At 48.7% G+C, this 17,221-nt stretch overlaps 1 protein-coding gene across 2 annotated transcripts; it reads left to right on the top strand.

Annotated features, from left to right (window-relative positions):
- Positions 1-441: 441 nt before the first annotated feature.
- On the top strand, positions 442-12,585 carry HMCES (5-hydroxymethylcytosine binding, ES cell specific). Of its 2 annotated transcripts, none has more exons than XM_038740592.1 (7): positions 442-483; positions 729-930; positions 5,665-5,808; positions 8,245-8,364; positions 9,326-9,498; positions 10,271-10,463; positions 11,293-12,585. In XM_038740592.1, exons 2-7 carry the CDS (start codon positions 748-750, stop codon positions 11,503-11,505), a joined length of 1,026 nt encoding a protein of 341 aa, XP_038596520.1. In that variant the 5' UTR covers positions 442-483; positions 729-747; the 3' UTR covers positions 11,506-12,585. The 2 variants fall into 2 exon arrangements, with proteins under 2 accessions (XP_038596520.1, XP_038596521.1); XM_038740593.1 differs by lacking the exon at positions 442-483 and adding an exon at positions 511-601.
- Positions 12,586-17,221: the final 4,636 nt, after the last annotated feature.

Genomic DNA, 17,221 nt, shown 5'->3' with positions numbered 1-17,221 from the left:
CATTTTCCAGATGAGGGAACTGAGGCCCAGAGAAGTGAAGTGACTTGCCCAAGGTCACACAGCAGACATGCGGCGGAGCCGGGATTCGAACCCAGGACCTCTGACTCCAAAGCCCGGGCTCTTTCCGCTGAGCCACGCTGCTTCTCAATGAATGAATGAACGAACGAATGAACGAATGAACGAACGAATGAATGAACGAACGGACGAAAGAACGAACGAGAGAATGAATGAATGAATGAACGAACGAATGAATGAATGAATGAATGAATGAATGAATGAAGTTGCGCTCTCACCTCATCCCGCGCTGTCTCTGACCCGCCTATTTCGGGGAGCGAAGCGGGCATGCGCAACGGCGCGCGCGCGCGCGCGGGGGGGGGGGGCAAAAGAACGTGAGGTGAGCGCGCGATGACGTCATCCAGGGGGCGGGGCTTGGGTTTTTACCTCACGGGCGTCGACGGCGGTATTAGGAAACGGGGCCCTGAGGTGAGGGGCCTGTCCTGTCATTTCCTTTCCTTTCCTTTCCTTTCCTTTTTCCTTTCCTTTCCTTTCCTTTCCTTTCCCTTTCCTCGGAGGACCGTTCCTCAGCTCAGAAAGGGATTTGGTATCGAAACGAGGCGGGAGGAGCGGGCGAGGCGGTGGCAGGGGGCCCCTGTGGGGGGGGGGGGGAGGGGAGCTGAGGAAGGCCGACGATCCATGGTAGCCGTACTGCCTTCTCTGTTCTCCTCAAGGGGAGGTGAAGGAAGGAGAATGTGTGGTCGCACATCCTGCCACCTGCCCCGAGACGTTCTCACGAGGCTGTGCAGATACCGCGACCGACGGGGGCAACCGCGGCTCCCCGACTGGAAGGATCCAGACAAGTACCTCCCTTCGTACAACAAGAGCCCCCAGTCCAACAGCCCCGTGTTGTTGTCCCGCCAACACTTGGAGAAGGTAATGCCGCGCCGGGGCTGCAAAGCGCATCCTCGGGCTGCCGCTTCGCCATTCAGTGGAAAGAGCCCGGGCTTTGGAGTCCGAGTTCGTGGGTTCAAATCCCCGCCCCGCCAACTGTCAGCTGGGTGACTTTGGGCGAGTCGCTTCACGTCTCTGGGCCTCAGTTCCCTCATCTGGAAAATGGGGGTGAAGACTGTGAGCCCCCCGTGGGGCAACCTGATCACCTTGTAACCTCCCCAGCGCTTAGGACAGTGCTTTGCACATAGTTAGCGCTTAACAAATACCATCATTATTATTATTAGCATGGGTTCAAATCCCGGCTCCGCCAACTGTCAGCTGGGTGACTTTGGGCGAGGCGCTTCACTTCTCTGGGCCTCAGTTCCCTCATCTGGAAAATGGGGGTGAAGACTGTGAGCCCCCCGTGGGGCAACCTGATCACCTTGTAACCTCCCCAGCGCTTAGGACAGTGCTTTGCACATAGTTAGCGCTTAACAAATACCATCATTATTATTATTAGCATGGGTTCAAATCCCGGCTCCGCCAACTGTCAGCTGGGTGACTTTGGGCGAGGCGCTTCACTTCTCTGGGCCTCAGTTCCCTCATCTGGAAAATGGGGGTGAAGACTGTAAGCCCCCCGTGGGGCAACCTGATCACCTTGTAACCTCCCCAGCGCTTAGGACAGTGCTTTGCACATAGCGCTTAACAAATACCATCATTATTATTATTAGCATGGGTTCAAATCCCGGCTCCGCCAACTGTCAGCTGGGTGACTTTGGGCGAGGCGCTTCACTTCTCTGGGCCTCAGTTCCCTCATCTGGAAAATGGGGGTGAAGACTGTGAGCCCCCCGTGGGGCAACCTGATCACCTTGTAACCTCCCCAGCGCTTAGGACAGTGCTTTGCACATAGTTAGCGCTTAACAAATACCATCATTATTATTATTAGCATGGGTTCAAATCCCGGCTCCGCCAACTGTCAGCTGGGTGACTTTGGGCGAGTCGCTTCACGTCTCTGGGCCTCAGTTCCCTCATATGGAAAATGGGGGTGAAGACTGTAAGCCCCCCGTGGGGCAACCTGATCACCTTGTAACCTCCCCAGCGCTTAGGACAGTGCTTTGCACATAGCTAGCGCTTAACAAATACCATCATTATTATTATTAGCATGGGTTCAAATCCCGGCTCCGCCAACTGTCAACTGGGTGACTTTGGGCGAGGCGCTTCACTTCTCTGGGCCTCAGTTCCCTCATCTGGAAAATGGGGGTGAAGACTGTAAGCCCCCCGTGGGGCAACCTGATCACCTTGTAACCTCCCCAGCGCTTAGGACAGTGCTTTGCACATAGTTAGCGCTTAACAAATACCATCATTATTATTATTAGCATGGGTTCAAATCCCGGCTCCGCCAACTGTCAGCTGGGTGACTTTGGGCGAGGCGCTCCACTTCTCTGGGCCTCAGTTCCCTCATCTGGAAAATGGAGGTGAAGACTGTAAGCCCCCCGTGGGGCAACCTGATCACCTTGTAACCTCCCCAGCGCTTAGGACAGTGCTTTGCACATAGTTAGCGCTTAACAAATACCATCATTATTATTATTAGCATGGGTTCAAATCCCGGCTCCGCCAACTGTCAGCTGGGTGACTTTGGGCGAGGTGCTTCACTTCTCTGGGCCTCAGTTCCCTCATCTGGAAAATGGGGGTGAAGACCGTGAGCCCCCCCCGTGGGACAACCTGATCACCTTGTAACCTCCCCAGCGCTTAGAACAGTGCTTTGCACATAGTAAGCACTTAACAAATACCATCATTATTATTATCATGGGTTCAAATCCCGGCTCCGCCAACTGTCAGCTGGGTGACTTTGGGCAAGTCGCTTCACATCTCTGGGCCTCAGTTCACTCATCTGGAAAATGGGGGTGAAGACTGTGAGCCCGCTGTTGGGTAGGGACCGTCTCTATATGTTGCCAACTTGTACTTCCCAAGCACTTAGTACAGTGCTCTGCACACAGTAAGCACTCAATAAATACGATCGAATGAATGTGAGGCCCCCGTGGGACAACCTGATCACCTTGTAACCTCCCCAGCGCCTAGAACAGCGCTTTGCATATAGTAAGCACTTAATAAATTCCATTATTATTATTATTCAGGGGTCATCCACCTCCGTTTAAGTTGGAACTTGCTGACTTCCAGCCCTGTCGACTGGGAAACGAAGCTGGGGTTTTTCATCGCCTTCTCTACGCCCGAACTCTGTATACCCAGCCTCTGAACACTAAAAAGGTGTAGGGAGGTCATATAGAGCATTCCTTATTATTACTTCAAAGCCGTTGCCCATTTTCTAAAACCGATGAAAAGCCTTACCTGAATGTAGGTCTGGCTAAGCTTCCTTTCAGACGGACCACCCTCTCTGATGTTACGTAGATAATTTGACCCGCCGTGGCTGAGCTCGCTTAAAGCCAGAAAACTCCCCCTGTAAATGCTTCGCTACTTTGTAATTTGGTAGGCTGAGGTAAACAACTGGGTTTCAAAAGTGGATCTTTCTGCCGAGACTCCAAATCCGAACATAGCCTTTCCTTGCTGGGTTGCCTACCTTTGGCCTTGGAGTTCTCTTCCCATCCTCTGGCACAAACTTGAGCTTCTCAGGAAGTCACCCTGCTACTTATCTATGCCCAGATCGCCAGCACGAGCGCTTTTGCAATTCATTAAGATTTGAAGGTGTTGCTTCGGTCCGACCAGAATTTGAGAGATTGATTGGACAAGACAGAGCTGCAAATCTTAAAGCAAAAATAACATTAATTTCAACAGTTCAGTAGTCTGAATCAGGCACACACCCCGACCCACCAATGCTGACTTGGGTATTATCTAGGCATTTGCATTTGAAAGTACAATATTTGATCATTAGTTCCTCTTTTTTTTTTACCTGCCCCAAAGCCTACAGCATCTGTTGAGGAAAGAGAAGCAAGAAACGATGACTAATATTTCCTACATGCCTCAAACAGCTGTTGAAACAACGAGCTTTATGCAGTAACTGCGTATGCGCTGTCACCATTAGGTGGTAACATCACACATGGGTCTATAGGGGTATTTAGCATTCCTCAGTGGAATTCTAAAGGATCAAAGGCCGCCATCATTTTTACTATGTAGGGTACAGATGAACATAATGAAATGAGACAAATACCTGCATTGAAATGAAATCAGAGGATTCGTCTAATCGTGCAAGTACTGTAGTTTTGATTTGTGTCATTGAATAGTCTATAAAGTGATAACCTGATTAGCTCGTATCCACCCCAGTGCTTAAAGCATAGAAAGCACGTAACAAATAGTATCATCATCACCATCATCATAACCTCCAAGTAGGTTGCAGCTCATTAGGAAAATAATTCTAGGTGTGAAATAAGAAAGAAGGTTGCGTGTTGCCCCGGAAAGGAGGCATCGGGTTCCAGAATGTGAGACTGGTCACTAAAGATGCTATGAAGCTTATGGAGCGCTCATTAGTGCTCAGGGTGGACTGAGATTGTTAAATCCCTTTTTTATGCAGAATCATCATCATCATCATCAATCGTATTTATTGAGCGCTTACTATGTGCAGAGCACTGTACTAAGTGCTTGGGAAGTACAAATTGGCAACATATAGAGACAGTCCCTACCCAGCAGTGGGCTCACAGTCTAAAAGGGGGAGACAGAAAACAAAACCAAACATACTAACAAAATAAAATAAATAGAATAGATATGTACAAATAAAATAAATAAATAAAGAGTAATAAATATGTACAAACATATATACATATATACAGGTGCTGTGGGGAAGGGAAGGAGATAGGATGGGGGGATAGAGAGGGGGACGAGGGGGAGAGGAAGGAAGGGGCTCAGTCTGGGAAGGCCTCCTGGAGGAGGTGAGCTCTCAGCAGGGCCTTGAAGGGAGGAAGAGAGCTAGCTTGGTGGATGGGCAGAGGGAGGGCATTCCAGGCCCGGGGGATGACGTGGGCCGAGGGTCAATGGCGGGACAGGCGAGAACGAGGTACGGTGAGGAGATCAGCAGCGGAGGAGTGGAGGGTGCGGGCTGGGCTGGAGAAGGAGAGAAGGGAGGTGAGATAGGAGGGGGCGAGGTGATGGACAGCCTTGAAGCCCAGGGTGAGGAGTTTCTGCCTGATGCGCAGATTGATTGGTAGCCACTGGAGATTTTTGAGGAGGGGAGTGATATGCCCAGAGCGTTTCTGGACAAAGATAATCCGGGCAGCAGCATGAAGTATGGATTGAAGTGGAGAGAGACACGAGGATGGGAGATCAGAGAGAAGGCTGATGCAGTAGTCCAGACGGGATAGGATGAGAGCTTGAATGAGCAGGGTAGCAGTTGGGATGGAGAGGAAAGGACGGATCCCGTCCTTCTGTCCCCCTTCCCTCCTCCCATAACAAAAAGGAAGGTAATACAATCAGTTCTGTAAACTGAGTTTTCATTACGTGCTTTTGGATAGACTCTAGCAGAAGAATTAGGGAACGCTGTACCCACGATGCATGCCGGAGGGGATACAGTGCGATGCAGTGTTGGAAAAGCACGGTTTTGCGCGTGCATTTTACAGTGCGAGTTTTTGAGAACGGACTGTACAGTAAGTACTCACCAGCCTACTCTACTGTCTACGATCTACTCACCGTGTCCTCCTGCAATGATACCATTGAATGTGAATTCCTGTTTTCCTCTTGGGGGCCCCTGACTTAATCAAAAGGCATTAGCAACCTTTTCATTTCCTGCCACAGAATGCCGACTCCTCTGAACGAGTCATTGCTGCCATGCGCTGGGGTTTGATCCCATCTTGGTTCAGGGAAGATGACCCTTCCAAACTGCAGTTCAACACCACCAACTGTCGGAGTGACACCATGATGGAGAAACGCTCCTACAAGGTGAGTGGTTGGTTTGAGGTAGAGGTAAATTCTTCACATCACATCATTTCCTCACAAGGTAGTCAGTGCCCTGGAGGCAAAAGAAACAGAATCGAGGTCCTTCTTTCCCCAGGAGGTTGGGTACTCCTCCGATAGACTTAAATTAAGAGTGTGCCGAAAAAAACTGCTGACACAATGTTGACAAAAAGACCCTGAATGTTCTTGCCATCTTTGAGACCTAGAGGCTTTCAGAAACTCATTATCAGAGTTCCTCAGGGGTTCCGGGAGTCAGAAGATCCAACTGGAGGAAGAATTCTACTATGTAGAAGGTTGTAGCAAGGTGTAAGGGCAATGTTATCCCTGCAAGGGCTGGCAGTGCCCAGATTTCCCCATCAAGCAGTGATATTTATTGAGCACTTACTGTGTACAGAGCACTGGAGTAAGCACTTGGGAGAGTACGGTGCAGCAGAGTTGGTAAAAAACATTCCCTGCCCACAGGCGCTTATAGTCTAGACACAACACTATCTATGTAGATAACACCACCATCTCTCTGTCTCATGAGCCTGTAACCTTGGCATTATCCTTGATTCAGCTCTCTCATTCGACCAGTGTATGCAGTCTGTCATCAAATCCTGTCTTTTCTACCTTCAAAACATCTCTAGACTCTGCCTTTTCCTTTCCATCCAAACTGCTACCACACTGATCCAAACACTCATCATGTCCTGTCTTTACTGCATCAGCCTCCTTGCTAACCGCCCAGCCTCTTGTCTCTCCCCTCTCCAGTCCATACTTCACTCTGCTGTCCGGATCACTTTTCTAAAAAACTGCTCAGTCCACATCTCCCCTTTCCTCAAAAACCTCCAGTGGTTGCCCATCCACCTCCACATCAACCAGAAACTCCTTATCATTGACTTTGACACTCAATCAACTTTCCCCTTCTACCTTACCTCGCTGATCTCATACTGCAGCCCAGCCTGCACATTTCAGTCCGCTGACGCCAGCCTACTCACCATACCTCTCTCTCCTGTCTTGCCACCGACCCCTGGCCCACATCTGTCCTCTGTCCTGGAACTCCTTCCCCGGATCCTTAAAATCTTCCTAAAATCACATTCCCTCCAAGAGGCCTTCCCTGACTAAGCCCTCACTTCCCTTATTCTCCCTCCTTTCTGTATCACCTATGCACTAGGATCTGTACCCCTTAAACACCTTGATAGTCACCCCATTCCCAGTCCCACAGCACTTCTGCTTTTTAAACGGCATTAGTTAAGTGCTTACTGGGTGTCAAGCACTGTTCTAAGCGCCGGGGTAGATACAAGATAATCAGGTTGGACACTGCCCTTTTCATATAGGACTTACAGTCTAAGTCGAATGGAAGGGGATTTAAATCCCGTTTTGCAGATGAGGTAATTGAGGCCCAGAGAAGTTAAGTGACTTGCCTAAGGTCTCACAGTAAGTAATTGGCAGAGCTGGGATTAGAACCCAGGTTCTCTCTCCATTAGGCCGCATGTACATATCCTGATCTCTGCCATTTCCCTTTTCTCTAATTTATTTTAATGCCTCTCTCCCTCTAATCTGTAACTCCTTTTGGGCAGAGACCGTTTCCTACCAGCTGTTATAATGTACTCTCCCAAGTGCTTTGTACATTGCTTTGCACACAGTAAACACTCAATAGATACCTTTGACTCACTGATTGAGAGAAAGGCCTGGAGATATTGAAAAGGGAAAGGAGGGCTGTGGGTCATTAGAGAATAAAAATTGAAAGTTAGTCAGAAAGGATGTTTGGAAACTGCAGAAATGAATGATCGGAATTCGCCTTCCCCTGCCAGATGGCTTTGCTGCAGAAATAACAGCAAATACACATACTCAGTAATACTGATGGGTATCTAGGAGTGGAGAGCTCAAGTGCAACAGTATGGTTTTCAAGTGTGTTCAGAAAGTATGAGGAAGAAAGGGGAGATCTTAGGGGTTTAGAGCAGAGGGAACGTTCCTACTGGCTGATCCCTGTTGTTACTAAAAGAAGGGAGTGAGCAAGGTCTTCCACCTCATCGGTTTCCCAGAATCTAATGAAGCGACCACATTTTTTCCTTTGCTACTTTGCGTCGCTGCGGCTGCACTGGAGATTTGTTTTACTGTGAATGGCTCAAGCCAGTCCTCTACTCTCTGGCAGCAGTGGGCTTCTCAGATATGCTTGCGGTAAGGAGGGAATAAGGATCTTGGGGTAACGAGAATGCTATTTTGCTCCGCGGGCCCTCTAAATAAGTGGTCGGCTAGTGGGACATCAGAGGAATTAAAGCCTCCACCTCTAGGCAGTTCAGGATATTGGGGACTCAGAGTGCTAAGTTGAAAAGCTATCCACTGGCTTCATTAGCATTATTGTCCTTGAGTTTCCCCAAGATCTCTCTTCCTCTCCCTCCCAACAGCAGCTCTGACTTGTGCATAATTTTTTTTTCCCCTCAGGTGCCCCTGGGAAAGGGCAGGCGCTGTGTGGTGCTGGCAGACGGGTTCTACGAGTGGCAACAGTGCCAGGGGGAGAAGCAGCCTTATTTCATCTACTTTCCACAGATCAAGACAGAAAAGGTATTGGACCTAAGATTCCAGTTTGCATCCATTGAGCGTTGGAGCCATTTGGTGTCCTTTTGCTGTCCTGTCATCGGCAGTCCTTGAATTTGTCCATTCTCAGAGGTCTAGCTATGCCCAACAATAAGTAGGGCAAGATTAGGCATTGATTTGAGGCCTTGAAATAGCAATGATAGAGTCTTGGCACCAACAGAAATAATAAAAATTTTGATATTTAAGTGATACGATGCGGTCGGATCAGACGCGATCCCTATCCCAAATGAGGCTCACTACCTAAAGGGGAGAGACAGGAGATAGCTAACCCCAGTTTACTTGTGAAGACCAGAGAAGTTAAATGGGAAGCAGCGTGGCCTAGTGGAAAGAGCATAGGCTTGGGAGTCAGAGGACCTGGATTCTAATCCTGGCTCTGCCACGTGTCTGCTGTGTGACCTTGGGTAAGTCACTTCACTTTTCCCTCATCTGTAAGGTGGGGCTGGAATCCTCCTCCCTCTGACTTAGACTATTAGCCCCATTTGGGATAGGGACTATATCCAACCTGCTTGTCTTGAATCTACCCCAGGGCTTAGTAGTTTTTCCCTATTTTCCTTCCTTTTGCAGCTTCCTCTACTCTTTCTCTTTTTTTCTCCATTTCTCTTTTCTTTGTTTTGGTCTTTTGTTTCCTCACTTTTTTTTTTTTTTTTACTTCCAAGTCGGCAGTAGGGCATACGAGGCATGCTGCTGGCATCTCCTCTGGATGCAGTGAGCTCGGGGCAGGAACCCAGGGGTGTGTCTTTACCCTGTGGTGGGGTGGAGCATTGGTTTTGCTGGGTACCATAGTGCCAGTAATTCTGTTTGCCAAGCGCTTAGTACAGTGCTCTGCACACAGTAAGTGCTCAATAAGTACAATTGACTGACTGTAGGTCACATTTTTCAGGGTGGGGAGGATCCATATTGAGATCTGCCTGTGTCTTTTTGCTTCCAGTCAGAGGACGGCCAAGATGCCGTGGATGATGAGGGAGGTTGGGACGGCTGGAGACTACTCACAATGGCCGGGATCTTCGACTGCTGGGAGCCACCCAATGGAGGGGACCTGTTATATACCTACACCATCATTACAGTGAATGCCTGCAAAGGCTTAAACTCCATCCATCATAGGTAAGTGAGAAGCGCAACACAGTGCCTTCTGGTTGGGGCCAAAGGAGGTAGGGCAGAAGCCCAGGGAGTTTTTCCTTTCCTTCCAACTTCCTACTCTACGAGTATTGGAAATAAACTCAAATCTTCCCCTCCTTTCTGGAGAGAAAGAGAGGAGATGTAGACTGCTGGTGCACTGGCCTGGTTTGGTAGGAGGGAGAGCTGGCTTCTCCTTCTGCAGGCATCTCTGATCCACTTAAGTGGCCAGGTAGAGGGTCTTGCGTAAGCTGGGAATTTGGGCCTTGGCCTGGATTTCTTTAGAACTTGCCCAGTCCAACTCTGGCTAGAGCCTGGACAAAGCAAGAGTGAGCCCGGGGGGAGACCAGAAATGGTGCAGGTGTCATGACCCTCTGGACACTGCAGCGGGTCCCGGGACCTGTATGCCTGGTTGCGTTTGAGGCTCTCTTTCTTTTCTTTTCTTTTTTTTATTGTGTTTAATAAGCGCTTACTGTGTGCCAGGCACCACTACTGTACTAAGCGCAAAATAAGAGAGCTCATGAAAGCCATGGCCATCCAAAAGCAGCTCTCCCAAGATGACCTCCTTCACTTACTCCTGCCAGATCCTTATTTCCTAATTGACATATTTTCCATGTATTCCTTTCCCGTAACTTTGGGACAGCAGAAACCCTGGAGAGTAAAGAGAGGAAGTTTGACCTTAACTTGAGTCACTCTGTTTTACCTTTTGAAAAACAAAGCTGCTTTGTCAAAGAGCCCGCCCTTTCTCTCCTTTGCTTAGGATGCCTGCTATCCTGGATGGGGAGGAGGCTGTCAGCAAGTGGCTGGACTTTGGGGAGGTCCCCACACAAGAAGCTCTGAAGCTGATCCACCCTGTAGAGAACATCACCTTCCATCCAGTCTCCACGGTGGTGAACAATGCACGGAACAACCTACCCCAGTGTCTTACTGCCATCGATCTGGCACTTAAGAAGGTAGCAGTCAGTGTGACCAAGAACCCCTACCGTCAGACCCCGGCTTTTACCTGTATATATGTATATATGTTTGTACATATTTATTACTCTATTTATTTTACCTGTACATATCTATTCTGTTTATTTTATTTTGTTAGTATGTTTGGTTTTGTTCTCTGTCTCCCCCTTTTAGACTGTGAGCCCACTGTTGGGTCGGGACTGTCTCTATATGTTGCCAACTTGTACTTCCCAAGCGCTTAGTACAGTGCTCTGCACACAGTAAGCACTCAATAAATACAATTGATTGATTGATTGATATGCTGGGACCTGCCCTTAGGGAGCCTGCACTCTAACATTACACAAAACAAGGGCAGAGGCAGGTTTTGTCAGGTGTCGAACTCTCCTAAGTGAGGAACAGAGAGGTCCAGCTTTCCAAAGCAAGCAGTGGGCCCGTGAATAGATTCCCCAGAATTGTGATCCTGGCGTTCTAGGCAAATAAAGACTCCCTTATTCATCCATGGCAAGTGCAGAATAACTGCAGGCTATCTCACTGTCTCATTCCCCCGCCCCGGCCACCTCCTGGCCCCGACCCTGACTCCCAAGGGGAAGCTGCATGACTGCTGACATTCCCCATCGCTTTATAGGGGATCACCACGGCTGCTCCAAGCACTAGGCCCACGTTGGGGTGACTGACGGTCCTTCCGGACGAGGGTGGAGGGCTGTGGAGCCTTGACGGTTTTAGAAGCTTCTGCCACCGCGCATACCAAGTGTCCCTTTTCCTTGGTTCTTATTTTGGGGGTTGCCCTCAGCCTGTGTTCTGAGCTTGTTGATTTTGACTCTGACTTCCCAGGAACCCAAGATGAGCAGTAGTGGCCAGAAGATGCTGCAGTGGTTGGAGACCAAGTCCCCCAAGAAAGAGGAGCCTGAGGTACCTAAATGGTCCAGTCAGTTCTTCCAGAAGAGCCCGGCCCCAGCCAAAAGGAGCAGTGCAAGCTTAATGGAGCAGTGGCTGAAGAAGGAAGGGGAAACCCCTCCCAAAAAACCCAACACCCAGAAAGACTGAGCTGAAGCGATCCATCATTCTGTTAGCGGTTCTATGACAAGTTTCTTGTGGGCAAGACTGACTGCCTATATTGGATTTTGTGGCATTAAATGGATGGTTTAGCTACCCTATCCCCTTCCTTTTCCATTCAGGATAGATTCTCCCAGGCATCACCTGTCTGCTCCCAGCTGCCCTCATATGCAATTCTCTCCTCCCACCCGTGTTAGATGCAACCATTTTTAAATATGGGTAGCTCTTATCATTTTCTCCTAACTCAGATGGGATTTGCGTGTAATGACCCATAGCATTTCGGTCCCAGCTCTCCCTCTTAACTTTTCTTTATTCAGCTACATTTGCCTTTTTTTTTCCCCACGGGTTTCATTCTTCGGGTTGGTGTTTGGTAATTTTAGCTTATCGTTTTTCCAATGACTCAGTAAAAGTAACTTTTTGTGGGAGTTGAGTCAAGGCAGCTGGGCACCTGTACTTCTTGATAGGGCTTGTGGCTAGATAATTAAGAAAGGAAAGGTTTGTTCCTTGGGGGACTGAGGGGTCAGCAGTGCCTCTGTGCTACCCCAAGTACAAATATGACAATTTCAATCTTTTTTGCCCAGGGTCTGCTTCATGCTTAGTGGTCCATGAGCCACACCTCAGGGAAATGTGTATGCTGGAGTGACGGGACCTGAGTTTGGGACCAAAGACTCTTTTTAGGTCCTTCAGAGGCACTTGACCCTGTCTGCTGAAAGGGACAAAGAACCATATTCAGTCTTTCCTGGGGCTATTAGTGAATCTGTGCCAGGGCTTAATATAGGTGGTTTGTCAGTCCTGACCTAAATGCTTAGCTAGTGGAATATTATTATAGTTTACTCTTATATTGCTGTTCAGTTCTTACATGCTTGATCAGAGGTTGTTGAATAGGAGAGCAATTCTGGGAATTGGTTCACTGTATCTCTGAAGGCCAAAGAAGGCAGGGGTGAACATTGTCTTCCGTTTCTGAAGGACAAGATAGCGCAGAGAATGGAGAGAGAGTGTGTGTGTGTGTGCGTGTAAGAGAAACAGAGTCTGCTCTGCGAACAATAAAGAGATACTTTTGGTGGTTCCTTATCAAATGCCTCTTCTTTCTCTCACATTTAGGTTTGCCTTTCTGAAAATGGTTAGGAGCCGGAGCTCCCACGTTATTTCTTTTATTTATTTAAGCGCTTACTGTGTATCAAGCATTGGGGTAGATAGAAGATAATCAGGTTGGACCCATGTGGAACAGGGTCTAAGTCAGAGGGAGAACAGGTAGATATTAACTACCAAAAGCCACATGATGAAGGTAAAAATTTTTTGCATGCATACAGCCTCCCAGAGCAGACTCCTCTCACAGATAAATGCCAAAATAGCACCCAATTATGTGCAGGATTAGTTGGAGGAAGCCCTGGAGGTCTGTCTTTTGACTCCCTGGACGAGAAAGTATGCATTGCAGGTTTAAGAGTAAATCAAAAAATAGCGTTCCCCGACCCGCTTTGTCTGAGGTCCCTAACCCTTAACAGCATCTAACACTTGAGATTGGAGTTTATGTAATTAATGCAGATTAGGCAAGCAAAGTCCTTTAAAGAGCAACTGGTGAAAGGAAACCAATTACTGTCAATCAGCCAATGGTATTTGAGTGCTTAGTGTGTGTTCGAGCACTGTACTAAGTCACAGAGTTGGTAGAGTTGGAGCTTGCAGTCTAGATAGAGGGGGAGACAGGCATTAAAATAAATTACAGATATGTACACCTGTGCTGCGGGGGGAAGTATCAAATACTTTGGGTGCCTAAGCGCACTGGTGAGGCAGAAGGGAGAGGGAGTAGGGGAAACGAGGGCTTAGTCGAGGAAGGCCTCTTGGAGAAGATGGGATTTTTAATAAGACTTTGAAGCCGGGGAGGGAATTCAATCAATCAGTGGTATTTGAGCACTTACTATGTACAGGGCACTTAGCTCGTGGGAGAGTACAACAGAACAGAATTAGTGCACACGTTTCCTGCCCACAACGACCTCACAGTCCAGAGGGGGAGACGGATGACATTAAAAAAATGTATATCATTTAAAGATCTGTACATACGTGTTGTGGGTTTGGAGGTGGGGCAAATATTAAACGTCTAGAGGTCACAGACCCAAGTGCACAGACAATGCAGAAGGGAGAGTGGGCTTTAAGCTGGGAAGGCCTCTTGAAGGAGATGTAACCTTAACAATGCTTTGAAGGTGGAGAGGGTGGTGGTCTGGCATGTATGGAGGGGGAGGGAGTTCCACGCCACGGAGAGGACATGGGAAAGCGGTCGGCAGCGAGACAGACGAGATCAGGATGCAGCAAACTGGCGCTACAGGGGTGGTGTGCGCTGGTTGGGCTGTGATAATAATAGTGGTATTTGTTGCCAGGCATGGTAGTAAGGGCTGGCGTAGATACAAGATAATTGGGTTGGACACAGTCCCTGTCCCATATGGGGCTCACAGTCTTAATCCCCATTTTACAGATGAGGAAACGGAGGCGCAGAGAAGTTAAGTGACTTGTCCGTGGTCACGCAGCAGACAAGTGGTGGAGATGGAATTAGAGCCCAGGCCCTCTGGCTCCTGGGCCCACGCTCTTTCCACCAGGCCATGCTGGTAGGATGGGGTGAGCTGATAGAGTGCTTAAAAGCCGGCGGCGAGGAGTCCGTAATGGTCACGAAGGTGGATGGGCAGCCATTAGATGTTCTTGAGGAGTTGGGGAGGTGTGAACTGAACAGTTTTTTAGAATAATAATAATAATTATGGTATTCGTTAAGCGCGTACTGTGTGCCAAGCACCGTTCTAAAGTGCTGGGGTAGATAGAAAGTAATCAGATTGTCCCACATAGGGCTCACAGTCTTAAGCCCCGTTTTACAGACGAGGTAACTGAGGCACGCAGAAGTTAAATGGCTTGCCCAAGATCACACAGCAGACCAGTGGAGGAGCCAGGATTAGAACCCACATCCTCTGCCTCCCAAACCCGTGGTCTTTCCACTCAGCCACGCTTAGAAGAATGATCCAAGCCGTAGAGTGAAGTATGGACAAGACAGGGGAGAGACAGGAGGTCAGCGGGGAGACCGATGCAGTAGTCAAGGCTGTCAATTAGCTTAGGGACCCGCAGCGAAGTTCAGAACAGCCCGGGCTGCCCCAAAGTTAAGGGCTTGCTTGGTGTAATAATAACAATAATGATGATGGCATTTGTTAAGTGCATACTATGTGCGAAGCACTGTTCTAAGCGCTGGGGGGGCTACAAGGTGATCAGGTTGTCCCACGGAGGGCTCACAGTCTTAATCCTCATTTTACAGATGAGGTAACTGAAGCTCAGAACAGTTAAGTGACTGGCCCAAGATCACAGAGCAGACGTGGCGGAGCCGGGATTAGAACCCATGACCTCTGACTCCCAAGCCTGGGCTTTTTCCACTGAACCATGCTGCTTCTTGTGCTCCTTCTAGCCCTATTCTCCCTCAATCAATCAATCAATCAATCGTATTTATTGAGCGCTTAGTGTGCAGAGCACTGTACTAAGTGCTTGGGAAGTACAAGTTGGCAACATATAGAGACGGTCCCTACCCAACAGTGGGCTCACAGCCTAGAAGGGGGAGACAGAGAACAAAACCAAACATATTCACAAAATAAAATAAATAGAATAGATATGTGCGAGTAAAATAGAGTAATAAATATGTACAATCATATATACAGGTGCTGTGGGGAAGGGAAGGAGGCAAGACAGGGGGATGGAGAGGGGGGCGGGGGGAGAGGAAGGAGGGGGCTCAGTCTGGGAAGGCCTCCTGGAGGAGGTGAGCTCTCCTACTGCATCATCTGTGCACTTAGTTCACATCCCCTCAGCACTTTGGTGCTCACCTCACCCGGATCTGCCACTTGTCTGCTGTGTGACCTTGGGCAAGTCACTTCACTTCTCCGTGCCTCAGTTGCCTCATCTATAAAATGGGGATCAAGACTGGGAGCCCCATGTGGGACAGGAACTGTGTCCAACCCGATTTGCTGTGCTTAATTCAGTGCCTGGCACCCAGTAAGTGCTTAACAAATACCACAATTATTAGTATTATTATTGTTACCCCCACAGCACTTTTATGTCCATATCCTTACCCCCCCGTTGCGTCCCCTACCCGAAATGTATTTTATTGTCTGTCTCCTCACCATCGCCTGTAAGCTCCTCAAGGGCAGGGATCGCGACCACCAATTCTATTGCGTTGCACCCTCCCAAGCCCTTAGCGCGGTGCTCTGCACACAGTAAGCGCTCAATCAATCCGATTGAATGAATGAAATACCAATGATTGATTGGATGGCAGCCTCACAGCCTTTCCCATACAAGAGCTAGAAGGAGAAAGGGCTACCAGCAAGACAGATACTGTTACGACTCAGTGAAGGCCACCCTCAAACGATGTGGCCTTGTAATCGTTACAGGGAGGCAACAGCTGGAACGCAGTAAGAAGATAGTGATTCCAGGGCAGATTCAAATGCAATAACGCAGCCAAGGACGATCTTTATGTGCACAGTGTCGAATGAATTGTTGGTCGCATACTGGTCTTATCAGCCACACCACGCGTGAATAGGATTTCACCGTTATCAGAGTCATTACTGAATCCAAGGACAGCTGTAGAGACCAGCTGTAGAGATGGGGAATATGTCGCTGCTTCCACTTCTCCGGTTTTCAATCCCCTGCAGTTTGGCTTCTGCCCCCCCTTTTTTATGGTATCTGTTAAGCAGTTACTATGTGCAAGGCACTAAGCAATGGTGTAGGTACAGCGTAGTCATGTTGGACTGTGTCCAACCTTTCCCTCCATGGAAACTGCCCTCTCTAAGGTGCCAATGACCTCCCCCTTGCAGGTCTAACGATCTCCATCCTAACCCTCCACCCTTCTGCTGCCTTTGACACTGTGGACCACCCCCTTCTCCTGGAAATGTCATCTAACCTTGGCCTCACCTTCCTCTCCTGGTTCTCCTCCTATCTCTCTGGCTGCTCCTTGGTCTCTTCAACAGGTTTCTCCTCTGCCTCCCACCCCCTAACTGTGGGCGTCCCTCAAGGCCCAGTTCTGCGTCCCCTTCTATTCTCCGTCGACACCCAGTCCCTTGGAGAACTCCTTCACTCCCGCAGCTTCAACTACCATCTCTATATGGATCATTCCCAAGTCTGGGCAGCGTGGCCCAGTGGCTGGAGCACAAGCCTGGAAGTCAGAAGGTCATGGGTTCTAATCCTGCCTCTGCTGCTTGTCTGCTATGTGACCTTGGCCAAGTCACTTCGCTGCTCTATGCCTCGGTTCTGTCATCTGTAAAAGGGGGGTTAATAATAATAATAATAATGATTCCCTGTGCCTCGGTTCCTTCATCTGTAAAATGGGGATTAAGACTGTGAGCCCTATGTGGGACAGGGACTGTGTCCAACCCGATTGTCTTGTACCTACTGCAGTGCTTAGAACAGTGCCTGGCACATAGAAAGCACATAACAAATACTATCGTTATTATTATTATCTCCAGCGCTGGCCACTCTGCTCTGCAGTCTCTGATTTTCTCCTGCCTTCAGAACACCTGACACCTCAAACTTAACATGTCCAAAACAGAACTCATCTTCCCACCCAAACCCTGTCCTCCCCATCACGTTCCTATCACCGTAGACAACACCACCACCCTCCCCAAATCGCCAGCCCGTAACCTTGGCATTACCCTCGACTTTGATCTGTTAACGATATCAAGGACATCATTTGACTTGC

Source organism: Tachyglossus aculeatus, chromosome X1 (genome assembly GCF_015852505.1).
Source record: "Tachyglossus aculeatus isolate mTacAcu1 chromosome X1, mTacAcu1.pri, whole genome shotgun sequence".
NCBI lineage: Eukaryota > Metazoa > Chordata > Mammalia > Monotremata > Tachyglossidae > Tachyglossus > Tachyglossus aculeatus.
The sequence above is the reverse complement of the archived record's forward strand: the minus strand, read 5'-3'. Positions and strand labels throughout refer to the sequence as shown.

Coding starts and splice junctions, on each gene's coding strand:
- HMCES (XM_038740592.1), top strand. CDS start 748: ATGTGTGGTCGCACATCCTGCCACCTGCCCCGAGACGTTCTCACGAGG. Junction 8,365..9,325: donor CACAGATCAAGACAGAAAAG/GTATTGGACCTA, acceptor TTTTGCTTCCAG/TCAGAGGACGGCCAAGATGC. Junction 10,464..11,292: donor TCGATCTGGCACTTAAGAAG/GTAGCAGTCAGT, acceptor CTGACTTCCCAG/GAACCCAAGATGAGCAGTAG.